Below are 13,428 nucleotides of genomic sequence, written 5' to 3' on the forward strand. Positions count from 1 at the left end.
CCAATTATAAATGTGTTGGTTTTTCCTCCTCACTTTTTAATGGGAAAATATATATTTCTGAGTAATTTTTCTATACAAGAAAAAAATTCAGAATAATGTCACCCTGAAATGGCTAGAGCTATTGCATCTCCATGCCTGTCCGTTGTCTACCTGTATAAATATTTTACATAAATGTAGTAATGTTTTTCAGAGCATATTCTCCCCGATTTAAACAATTTAACATTACATCAGCCTTTCATATGTTCCAATAGTCTTCAAATGATCATTTCTAATGGCTACAGAATATTCCATTTTGGTAAGGTATCATATACCATAATTTCCTTGATCATTTATAATCGGACTTTTGGTTGTTTGTAAGTTTTTCATTATTGGAGATGTGACATGAACATTATAATTTTAACTAATTTCTTAATAAATGATGCTGCAATTGCCCAAAATATCATCCAGAGCTGAAAAGCTCTGTTCTTTCCATTGTGTAACTCAGTGAGTTGAGCACTGGTCTCTTATTATGGATCTGATCCGATGTTACCTGGAGGTTACCTTTGAGTGGATCCCTTCTCATGGTGGGTTCCCCATGTTTTAATAACGTGGTCTTTTTCCCCCGCCAGTTGAATTCTTTTGTGTAAACCTACTGTATAAGTACGGTATTTTATTAGCAAAAGATTATATTCTTTTCAGATTTTTAGCTTTTACTTATTTTATCTGCCATCAGTGAGAACAATCAGCATTGGCCTTAGACCAGGACTAGAGGGTCCCTGCCCCAAAGAGGGACCCCTCTCTGGCCTTTGGCAAGCTGTGCCTCTGCTCATGGCTCAGGAAGCCCAGGAGGCCAAGAGGATTTGCCCACAGAATGCCCTCACCCTGGAGCTCCCTGCCCTGATGGCCAGAGCCCTCTTGCCGAGCCGCGTGGGCCTCTTCCCTGCTACCCCGCGCTGAGGGCAGCTCCCACCACTGGAGTGTGCACCCTGAGGCCCAGGGTGGTCCAGCTGTTGGCAGGAGGGTGGGGCGGAGGGTGTGGATGGTGCTTGGATGTGCAGGATGGAGTGTCCACATGTGTGCACACGAGGCCCCTTGAGGTACAGGTGGAGTGGGGGACAAGTGGGGGAGGAGCGAGCTGAGGGGACAGGCGCGGGTCCTCCCAAACCCCTACATTCTGGTGGACAACTCTGAGGATCAGAAGATTCCAGATTTGAACATGGCTTTCCAAGCTCTTATGAAGGTGTATTTGTCAATGTAGGAGAATGGAACTTATTTTGACAGTTTGTTGGTTTACTTGAGCACAGTGGGGGTGCTTCCCTTGGTGGTCTTGCCCTAAGCCCTGAGCTTGTGTGCAGTGGGCAGTGAGAGCACGAGGGCTCTTTGGAGAGACAAAGTTTGAAATTAGAAGATGTTGATGACAGTTGTTGAACCTTTATTTCTATATTTTGCTTGGGTGACATGATATAAAGAAAATTTGCATTCACAGAGATAAGTATTTGCATGTGGAGCCAGTTTGCAGTGATATATCTTGTACTCTTGGGATACTCATCGATACGCAAGGGGCCATGAGAGATTTTCCTTAACAAGAAGCTAGGAAAATAACCGGTTTTGAAGCACGACTTATGTATTGTTGGTCTTGTGTTGCTAACATTTAGATATATTCTCACTTCAGTTGAATAGATTTTCTAATTTACAAGTTTGATTATGATTATTTATAAAATAAAATATTGATATTTAAAAAACAAAATTAACATTATAAACATGTAGACTCCCCAAAGCCCCTTGTTCCGTGAAACAATTCGAAAACCACTGATTGAACCCTGACGTACTCAGATCCATGGGTTAAGACAGAGTGGGGGATTGGGGTATGTGACATTCTACTAGGCTGCCCTGCAAATATTAAACCGGGCATCTGAACGTGAAGCAGCCAGGCTGAGTGCTCTTTTGCTCTTCTGAGACGACAGCACTTTGCATCCTGGCTGGCCTCGTCAGCTGCCCGAGTGATCGTAAGAAAGCACTTACCTCTTATGTTTAGTTCCTAGTCTGGGGAGTGAGGGTTACATTGAAAGCCACGGTGAATGCTGACACGTAAATCGCTCAACCATGTCTTGCACGGGAACGGGGCCTGGTGGGTGTAGGTAAGTAAATCTGGATCGATGCTACTTGTTTTGCTAACTTGCATTGCTCTGCTTTTGTTTTGGTTCTAGTTCCTTAACATCTCTAGAAGATTTAGATTGGCTGCCACTCAATCACAGCGTTTCCAGGGTTTCTGAAATCGTGCTGAATGTGAGCATTTCGACGCTGGCACTTCTGCAAGAGCATGGTGTAACAGCCACTGGTATGGCAAACTTAAAGCTCTTGTGATATTTCAAATGTTTTACTACTTAAATTTATTGACAGCCACCATAGAGCTAAAATGTTTTTCAAAGAGATGATTTAAGTAAAATATCAAATGCAAAAAAGAGTCAGTTGTTTCTGTTAATTAAAGGGAGAAGTAGACTGAAAATTTGGAACTCAAACCTGAATTTGATTTTCTAACATTGCTGAAATTCTGCAGTCATTGCTAATAATGTTATTTTTAATTAAAAAATAACTGATTATAAAATTCTTGGACTTGTCTTCTAAGGATAGACCTATCGCAAGTTCTCTGATTTTAATCTTTCCTCTCTCCTGAGCTTCTATTAGGAAGAAATATTTGAAAAACAGTAAGGCCAGTGAGAGGAGGCAGATTAATATGGATTTGTAAAGCCTACTAACTGAATAGACAGCCCTTCCATTGGGGAGGGTGGCATTATTTGGCTCTATTCTTGACCCGAGGTATTCTTTCTTTCTTTTTTCATTGAATATTCATTTTATTTTATTTTATTTTTTTGACAAAGTTGTGTATATTTAAAGTGTAAAATGTGATGATTTGATATACATATACATTGTGGAATGATTACCATGATCAAATTAATTAACACATCCATCACCTCACATAGTTACTTTTTGGGGGGTGATAGTGTATAAGATGTCTTAGTAAATTTCAAGTATGCAATACAGTAATAATAACTATAGTTACCATGCTGTACATTAGATCTCCAGAACTTATTCATCTTATAACTGAAAGTTTGTACTCTTTGACCAGTATCTCTCCATTTTCCCCACTCCCAGCCCCTGGCAACCACCATTATACTCTCTGTTTCAGGGTATTATTTTGTGAACAGTCAACTGGGCCTGAACATTTTATTTTTATTTCTCTCCTTCTCTCTTTCTCTGTCTCTTTCTGTAAGAGAAATATAGGGAGAGAACAGTGGAGTTAGAATTCATCCGTCCGTCCACCCATCCATCCACCCATCCACCCATCCATCCATCTACCCACCTGTCCACCCAACTGCTCATCTACCCACTCATCCATCCATCCATCCATCCGCCCACTCACCCGTCCATTCATTTACTCATTCTCTCATTCAGTAAACACTTATTGAGCACTTTCTCTGAGATAAACACTGTTCCAAACAGTGGAAATGAAAACCTGAATAAGACAGGGTTCTAGCTCTCAGGGAAGTCATGTTTAGTAAAGGATGGAGATGTGTCAGTAAAGAAAAAACGCAAGCCACAGTGTAGGGATCGGGCATCTTTCTCAGGAAAAGCTTCAAGGAGAAGTTTTGAAGGATGAGTTGGAGTTCATCAGAGACCAGGGAGCACTGCCAGGAAGAGGAACAGTGGGTGTGAAGTTTCAGGGCTTGAGAGGGCCCGTGTGTCTGACATTCAGTGTGTCTGGGGTATAGTGGGCAATGGCAGGTAATGGAAGTAATCCAGAAAGAGAGCCCAGGCCAGACCATAGAAGGATGCTGGAGCAGCAGAATTAGATCTGTACTGTAGGAAGATACTCCTGGGGCAGGTGTCAGGGGGTGAATTAGAGGCAGGCAAGCCCAGGGTCAGGAGCCCCAGGATTACGTTGTCTCCATCTGCCACTTACGCTCAAGATCTCAGTCTCCTGGCCTATATAATGAGATGGTTACATACAGAGATTTCTCTGATTCCTTCCGGATTTTTCCTGCTCCACGAAACAACCTAACACGACATCCTGCATCACCTCCAATCCCACCCCAGGTTCTTCCTGTTTCTGGTGACTCAGTGTAGGGAGGACCCCTATAGACAAGAAGAGTTTGTGCGCTCTGCAAGAGGGAAACCAGGTCGTTAATATTTAGCCTGCTTCTCCTGTAGGTTAATTCCAGCAGGCGCTGCTATTCCTCATGCTCAGAACAGACCCCAGAGGTGGAGTGGGAGACACATCAAATACCTCATTGAAATCTTCCCAGTGACCTCATTTTAACAAACACATTAGGAAGCTCAAGTTTTTGTACATCATCCAAATTATAACAATCAACTTACCTTATAGTTGGAAATATAATTATCATTAAGAATGTAATTAAAATAAGCTATTTTCTATTAATTTGCCAGTGAATCAGAGCTAAGGAATACTATTACAAAACATACTTCTAGATGCAACTAAAAGTTGTCTTCATTTCTGTTATCTCCAAGAAAAATTCTTTTGCCCAATAAGCAGATCACAGTGTGTGAAGAGACAGGGACAGGCCCTGTCAGTGGCTTTGGGCTAATGAACCAGTCATGTTATTGACTGAAATTGTTAATCCACGTCTTCTGAACTCTGTCATTCAGAAATGAGCTTCAGAACTCAAGGTGTCTTTCACTTTTTTAGAATGATTTTAAAGTTTTATACCCATTCATTGACTGATGTTACTATCTATTTTCCCCACTCCTTTCTAGAATTCTGTGAATAATTCTAGTACGTTCTGAGAGCAGTAGAGGTTAGTGGTTACAACTCAGGCTGGGAATCAGAGCTGCTGGGTTTGAATCACGACTTGATCTAGAAGTGTGACCTTAAGTGACTCTCAATGTCTGCTTCCTTCTCCCCCAAAAAGGGCATAATTACTGCACCTACCTGTCGTGTTGTTAGAGGACTCGCTGAGACCTGGCATGGGAAATGCCTGGCCTAGGGGCTGGTACCTCTTCGATACATGATAAATGCTAGTTTAAATCTCAGAATCAGTCTTTTCCCCTGGATATCATGCAAAGACAACCAGACTGGAAGCGAGGAGTATTGGATTCTCGGGTCCGCCCTATCTTCAATATCTTCCTGAAGTTGCCTGACTGGGCTCTTTTTTCTAAGTGGCAGGACTGTACCTTTTCTGTTGACCCACAGCGTTAATTTAAGGTGCCATGAGATCACGCTTGTGAAAATGGTTTTGCGGTGCTTGGCACATGTAGGCACTCAGCGATGGTTGTTAAATCATGTTCTAAAACCATCTAGTCTCTGGGTTTTCAGATGAAGGTTCACCTTGGAATTTATATGCTCTCATGTTTGCGATTGCTGGGCCACACTTGCCAGAGATTTTGTCAAACCTTGGGGGTCTCGGAATTACATTTTGGGTGTGCCACTTATGGGTGGCATTGCTGGGTTATTTGGGTAGTTTATGAGTTTTATACCTTGATTAACTCTGTTAGGGAATCTTTTTTTATGACTTTAAATAGTTTTTGGAAATATAGTTTTAAAGACTCCTTACTATTTTGTGCCACAAATGTACCGTAATTTATCCTTTTCCCCCATGCTAGATGCTTAGCTACTTTTCCGTATTTAATCAGTATAAAACCAATGCAATAACGCTGCTGTAGATTACTTCTTCCTCATATATCTGATTAGATTTCTTGAGATAGATTTTTAGAAGTGAAATTATGGCTCAATGATTTGAATTTCATAAAGTTCTTGAAATATGTTGTCGGATTACCTCCTAGAATCTTTGCAGTCATTTATCTCAGGGATCATGTGCCCTCTGACCACACTCTCTGTGGCGTCCAGTATTCACTTCTGTTTGCTTCTCCTATTTGATTGTCCAAATGGCATTTGGTCTTCATTTGCCTTTCCTTTACAAGTGAAGAAGACGTCATTTTCTGAATTACTTTGGACATGTCACAACGTTGAAACGACTGACCGTATAAATCACTGGTTGTCTTGCAGAGTCAGGATACAACCTGTCCCTGCAGAAGCTGATGCCAGATCCACAGAAGGTCCAGGCTGACCTGAAATCCCAATTTGGTTTTGATGACCTTCATGCGGAACAAATCATGAATTACTCAGCTGAACTACAGGAGGTACACACGCTCAACTGCTTCTCACACTGTTGGATTTCTCCTTGATAGTGACTGTAGAACATGCCCCTGGGGCAGGGTGGGCGGTGCAATGGGAGAGGGCAGCAGGACGGCAGAGTTCTATTAAAATCTGAGCTCCTTGGACATGGCAGGCCTCTGCTATGTCTGGCTTTTCTGGAAGTGTCCCTTTCCTCTTACCTTGTCATTTTATCGCAGCCTCAAAGGCAGTTTGGAAGTCATAGTCTCTTGATTGCTCTCGGCGCTAGCAGTGGGAGCAGCCAGGTCAGGTGACGGTGTGAGATTCTGAAGACCAGAGGGCAGTTGCACGGGTCCAGATGGAGCATGAAGGGGGATGAGAGGACTGCCTTCCAGGCAGAGAGGCTTGCCGCTGGGGACGGGGAGGCAGAGGTCATAGGGGACAGCTGGCCTCACCAGATATGAGCCTCTCTCTCCAAACTGTGTAAAATGAACAGGTTGGACTAGCTGATCCCTCAAGACCCAGTTCACTGCTGCTGTTCCTGAGGATCCGGGAGGGATCCTTTACCTCACAGCTCCCTTCTGTCACTTCAGCACATTTGAGGGCGCTTCTGCTTTGCAGGGTGCAGGACCCAAGAACTGCACACCTGTCTCCCTTTGGTGCCTGGACCTGTCCTCCAGACTGTTGCTTTTGACTTTTGGGTTCCAGATCTGTGCAGTTAGTCTAGGGGTTAGAGGCTGGCCTTCCCAGGACACAGCCTGCTATCTCCTGTGCTGGCATGGTGTTTGGAAAACCCTACTGCCACGTGGGTGGTAGGCTTGGCCACAGCATAAGCAGTTCTCTGTTCTTGTCTTGCACCTGGCACAATTTTTTAACCATCTATCTCCTGTGGGACTTGGAATCATGACCCTGGCGTTTCTCATGGGCGCTGTTGTAGACGGGATACCCCAGTCAGCTGACTTGTGCTCCAGTTTTCTTCGTACTTTATGATTCTATTTTCTCATTACTGTAAAATATAGTTTGAGTTAAGCCGTATAAAACTTTTACCTTAGAAGGTATACATTTTGAAATCAGAATAAAAGGAAAATGGTCAGGAAATACCACTGAGTGTCCACAAAACTCTGTGGAAATTGCATACTGCAGGTATGAGTCTCCCGTGGCTGCTGTAACCAATCACCACCAAAGTAGTAGCCTAAAACAATACATGTTTATTATCATATGGTTCTGAAGGTCAGAAGTCCAAAATGGGTCTCCCTGGGCTAAAATCAAGGTGTCTGCATGGCCACATTCCTTCTGGAAGCTCCAAGGAGGTTCTGCTTTCTTGCCACTTCCAGCTTCTAGAGGCTGCTGCATTCTGTGGCTTGTGGCCCCTTCTCCATCCTCAAAGCCAGCAATGGCTGATTGAGTTTTTCTCACAATGCATCACTCTAACTCTTCTGCCTCCTTCTCCCACACTTAAAGAGCTTTGTGATTTCCTGCAGCTCATTTGATAGTCCAGGAGAATCTCCTCATCTCAAAATTGGCGGATTAGCAACCTGAATTCCATCTGGAAACTCAATTATCTCCTGCCATGCCACATAACATATTCATATGTTCTGCGGAATAGGGTGTGAGCATCTTTGGGGGACCATTACCTTACCTCAAGCACCATGTAAGGCCAGCATCAGCATGGGTTCCCAGGTCCTCCCCCAAGTTCTGCCTGATTTGGAAACTGCCACTCTCTGGGACCTCAGCATATGCTGCTCCTAGAATAGAGTAGTTTTTCTCTCTTCCTTTCTCCACTTCTCACTTAAAAATGGTTCTAGTCTGGAACTGGCCCAGTGGCGTAGTGGTTAAGTTCGTGGTCTCTGCTTTGGTGGCCTGGGGTTCGCGGGTTTGGATCCCAGGCGTGGACCTACGTACTGCTCATCAAGCCATGCTGTGGCAGTGTCCCATATACAAAGTAGAGGAAGATGGGCACAGATGTTAGCTCAGGGCCAATCTTCCTCACCAAAAAAAAAAAAAAAGAAAGGTTCTAGTCTCATGTCCTTGTGGAACCCTCATGACCTCACCCCTGCCTCCGTCTCTCTCCCCTGTGACCTTCTGTGATAGCACATCTCAAGAACCCGATGGCTGTGTGTCTGCCTCTTACAGACAGTGCGAGTCCTCAGGACAGGGACTGGGCCTTATTTCCCTAATAGGATACATTGTACTTGCTGACTTATTTATTTATTTTTTTTGTGAGGAAGATTAGCTCTGAGCTAACATCTGTTGCCAATCCTCTTCTTTTTGCTGAGGAAGACTGGCCCTGGGCTAACATCTGTGCCCATCTTCCTCTACTTTATATGGGACGCCGCCACAGCATAGCTTGATGAACGGCGCGTCAGTCCGCGCCAGGGATCCAAACCCACGAACCCCGGGCCGCCAACGCAGAGCGTGTGAACTCAACCGCCACGCCACTGGGCTGGCCCCTGACTTTTTTTTTTTTTTAATTAAAAGAAAAAATAAACAGAAGAAAACCCATGAAAGACCCAGTGGCTTTGTCACTTGATTGTGACAAGTGAATATTTTAAATCTGAATCCTAAAGGAAAATACAAAAGGAAAAAAGGGGGCTTTAATGCTTTTCGACCATTGTCATTGATAGAATTTCTAAAAGGTGACACCACAATTATTGTAAAACTATGTAATAGGGGAACATGGCTCATTCTAGCACAAACATAAGTATTTTTATAGACTAACGTTAGAAAAACTGCATGTGGAAGTTCATTTACAGAAGTAAAGATTTGGCTCAAAAATGTTGAACAATTTCTGACCCAGAACTCCAATTTGAATCCTTCTGACTTAATCCATCTTTGATAACTAGAAAAGAAAATGTTTCTGGCAAAGTAACGTTGTTAGTCCAACGTGTCAATTAATCTGGGCTGGCCTGTGCTTGGTTTCGGCCAGAGAATGAAAATGGACAATATTTGATTCTGCCCATGTCCTCAGCCTGGAGGAACAGCTGTTCCCACTGCTTGTGGATTCTCCTGAAAAATATAATCAATTTTTCCTTAACTCCAAAAACCTTCTCTCAAGGTACATTCACATGCATATTATAAGCAAAACTTATCAACCTGTTGCTTCTTCAATCAAGCACATGTCAGAGCTTTTCCTTTGGCAAGATGTGGTATTATTCTTAGAAGAGAAACATTCTAGGAAAAAAAGCTTGACTTCTACATATTTCTTGTATCGCTGCCAGATGCCCACACACAGTTCATTGGAGCGGATGGTGTGTTCAGTCTTGTCCCACACCTCCGAGGACGAAGCTGACAGAGAGAGTCACCCTGGAGACTGTCACCCCAGGTGGTCAGCGGCTAAAGATTACCTGGTCAATGCGGTCAGCTGGCTGCAAGTCTACGAACAGGTGCTGTCCCCAGCGAAACACCTCTGTCCTGGCGTGCGCCAGTTTTACATGTGTCCAAACCCATTCACTTTCCTCCTGCATCTTTCGTTTGATTTTGCTTGTTTTTGTTGCTTTATTTTATTTTGGTGAGAATACTTAACATAGGTTGACCCTCTTCACATATATTTAAGTGTATAGCATAGTATTGTGAACTACAGGCACCAAGCTGTACAGCAGATCTCTGGAGCTTGTTCATCGTGGTAACTGAAGCTTTGAGCCCACAAATCCATTCACTTTCCCCCCACCTCGTTCACTGTTTCACTTTACGTCCTTCCCAGGAAAGGCCTTAGGAGCCCCACATCCTGGCCATATGTGCGCCTTCTCTCATGAGCATCCATGGGCCTCAGCTCGCTGGGTCCTCGGCACAAATGTCACCAGAAAGTCCGTCTTAGACTTAAACGTGCATGAGACAATTACAAGAACTGTAATCTATTTTTGGCATGTGGGGTTTCCAGTGGGCTGCTCTGACCCCTCCTCTGGTGTTTGAATGCAGGGATTCAGCACCCTGGAGTACTTGGAGTGCCGACTGGCCTGTTCCTTCTCTTTGGTTGTGACAGGAAGTACTGTGCCCAGACAGTGACGATGACTTAAAGGGAAGCAGTGAGAAAGAAGGCTGTGGTCTGTTTCATAGGGAAGCTGGTGTGGCACCGTAGAGTGTTTCTGTACTGACGGCCTCGGAGTGTTCCCTGGCTGGTTCACAGCTTTGTGCTTTTCAGGGAGACTGTGGAGACTGGTGTGAAGCAGGGGCCAGCGTGACAATCACTCCCCATTAGCTTTATTGGGCATTACATTTCCCATCGTGTGTTTTCCTCACAGGACACACAACTTTAACTTTTTTTCCTAACATATGTCACTGATAAATGTCAAAATCTCAAATAGTGGATATTGAAAAAATGAAGATGTGATTATCTACTTGGTGGCACTAAATTTATCTGGCACTAAAATGATCAAGGAACAGTGTTGAACTGACCAGCATGGACATGGTCAGGGGGACACTTTCTTTTTGCGCGTCATTTGGGTAACATAAACTCGTGGTTAATTAAGCTTAATGAATTACTTCGCACACATAAGCATTTGCTCATCATGCATTTCCCTGCGCTTTATGTTTTGGGCAGGAGCGATCTATTTTTGTGTAATGTTGATGATAAACCACAATACTAATTGTTTTTAGTATCATCATCCCCAAGTCCATGACATAAAACAGTGTTTAGTAACTATGTATTAATGACAATATAATTTTACAATATATGAATATATCTATACTATCCCAAACATGTCAGTTTAGTTTTTAAGGTATATGTCACTTGTTTAGAAATGTATGTTATTGCTTTCTCTTTTGGGAGTGGGATGGAGGGAGGAAAGAAAGAAACAGATCCCAATTAAATAGTTGCATGCATCCATTGTTGCAATTTGTAATATTTAATATTTCTGTGTTGAAATTCAATTATAATGCAATTAACAGACATTTTGATCTGCCAACAATGTAAAAATGGGCTCTCTGTCTTCTAGAGTGGTTTATTAACGTTTTTAACTAAATACGATTATTTCTAGTTTATTAGCGTTAATAACAATGTTTTTATTTCTAAATGTGTAGGTGTTTGATCAGTGGCGAAAGGGCAGCCTACTTCAGAAGGTGCTCACAGGGACTGGTCTCAGTCTGGAGGCTCTCAGAAATCAGTTTGAGGAAGAAAGTGAGCCGTGGAATGTGGCAGAAGCTTTGCACACTACGCTTCTCCTCCTGAATGATAGCTTGGCAGATGGCCCAAGAGGCAACCAGACATCTCCGAAGATGTAAGGCACATTTTCCTGTTTGATTATTGGTTAGACTAGACAACCCTGAATTTTGAAGAGTGCGTTATGAGACTGTTAGGAATACATTCTTTAAACTTCGGCTAGACAATGAATTTCTAGTTAGCAACGGGAAAACATAAGGCTTGTATTATGGACCACAATAGAGCTTTTGCAGTCATCTGGATGCCTGCTCAGATGTTGAAAACAATCTAATGGGGGAACAATGTTTGAGAAAGTGTCAGCATTTTGGATTTTAGGTTTTATGTTTTTGACATTTGTTTAAAGATGAACAAAAACATTTTAGAGGTACTTTCATGTAAGGAACTACCTGTTTTCATATTTATTTAAAATTTTCGTATAGTTGAAATGTTTACATAAGGTCCATAGATATTTCGGAAGCGGGGTTTCTTCATTTTTAGGGTAACCAGAATTGATTTGCCAACATTATTGATTCTCTTACAATACTGGATCTTCTTCAGTAGGTGTGGCTGTTTGTAATAATGATGAATCATATTATGCTTCTGAAGTTAATGCTCTTCTTGGAAAAGAACAATAAGATTTCTCAATATCATCTCGGAAAGTTTCATTTCAAACCATCAGTCACAGAAACTCTTGCTCCCTACATGCACGAAGAGAGAATTGAGTGTCAGAACTGTATGGGACCGTATTGTGTTTTTGTGATATACATAACAAATAGTAAGTCTAAACATTTCCAACCTCTTCAAGTTTTCTTGAACCCAGTTAGGAAGCAGGATCCTGCTTTTGAAGATCCAGTTTCCCAACTTTTACTTTGCCCTGGGGCACGAGGGTGCTAGTGATGGGGACAGCAATGCAGGTCCCTCCTGGGGCCATACAAACTGTCAGAGATGGATGTTGGGAGCCAGCAACAGATGCCTCAGAACAATTAGCTGGACTAAGGGCAGGGACAAAGCAGTCCATCATCCATGAACGTCAAATGCAGGACATTGCCTTGGGGGTATTGAAAACTTTCCTTCTGGTCTGCTTGGGTTATCCATTTTAAAACTGTTTTAAGACAACGTCTCTGTTACTTAATGCACAGTAATAGAGACACCACATTAGGTCACCTTAATGATCCCACACACCTCCAACGCGTCCTGGCACTTTCGCCTGGCGTCCTGCCTATGCCGGGACAGACCAGGGCTCTGAAAGCCCCAGGAAATTCTCCCTGGCTCTTGGCTTGTTCAGGACGAGGTGAGGGACATTGGAGACCACAGCCTGCACTAAGCACCAAGAGTGCACAGCCCGAGCTTTCCCAGCCCCCACACATACTTTCTGCACACATTCAGGGTTGAGAGATGAGAGCCTTTCCCCACATGCTGTGTGCGCTGGGGGGCAGCTGGCCCTTTGAAGCTGCATTTCTACTTGCACACACTTTTGTTACAGGTAATACAAATAGCCTCCCCATGGCCGTCTCGATAATGAGCAAGTCTGTGACTGTCCAGCTCTGGCCCCTGGGTCTCTCTGGGCCTGAGCCTCCCCAGGCTGATGGCATCACTAGGTGGTCCCTAAGGCCTTTGCTGGTTGTCAAGCCCGTGGTGTGCTGGAGGCTCAACGCAGGACTCCCCAGTGGCCCTGGGTTTTACCTATAAAGAGGGAATGATCCTCCCACTGTGTGAGGCTGCAGTGGGGACTGACAGAGACCCCGTGCTGAGAACGCCCCACACTTAGTGGCTGCTCACAAACATTGGCTCCATCTCTCACCCTCTATCTCTCCTTTTAAACTCACCCCTCCATCTCGCCATCCATTCGTTATTGTTTTTGCAGATTCCCTGACTTTCCCTTCATACATTTCTTCCAGATTCTGTGATCTCTTTCGTTAATTCCACTATTTTTGCAGTAAAGCTTTCATTTTACTTTGGTGTGGAGTCCTAAGTCCCATCCCCGTAGGTATAATCTGTGTGTGGCTGCGGTTGTGGTTAGGATTCCAGTCGCTTGTCCTCTTCACTGCGACGGTCCCGTTTCCCACACTGTAGACTCACGTCTCTTCCCGGCTGCACTTCCTGGGCCTCGCCGACGGCATCCTTCTGTTTCTTTGGTTATATCTGTCAATGTCTCTACCACCTCCTTCCAGAGTTTACTTCTTGT

The 13,428-nt window shown here is 43.6% G+C and overlaps 1 protein-coding gene across 1 annotated transcript in view; it reads left to right on the forward strand.

The window, feature by feature from the left end:
- ABCA13 (ATP binding cassette subfamily A member 13) overlaps positions 1 to 13,428 on the forward strand; it is a 448,014-nt gene that overhangs the window by 84,544 nt on the left and 350,042 nt on the right. The window contains exons 8-11 of the mRNA XM_058534839.1: positions 2,187 to 2,317; positions 6,002 to 6,135; positions 9,328 to 9,492; positions 11,126 to 11,322. Of these exons, the coding sequence (XP_058390822.1) occupies positions 2,187 to 2,317; positions 6,002 to 6,135; positions 9,328 to 9,492; positions 11,126 to 11,322 (627 nt within the window). The remainder of the gene's footprint in view (positions 1 to 2,186; positions 2,318 to 6,001; positions 6,136 to 9,327; positions 9,493 to 11,125; positions 11,323 to 13,428) is intronic.

This window comes from Diceros bicornis, chromosome 41 (assembly GCF_020826845.1).
Source record: "Diceros bicornis minor isolate mBicDic1 chromosome 41, mDicBic1.mat.cur, whole genome shotgun sequence".
NCBI classification, from domain to species: domain Eukaryota; kingdom Metazoa; phylum Chordata; class Mammalia; order Perissodactyla; family Rhinocerotidae; genus Diceros; species Diceros bicornis.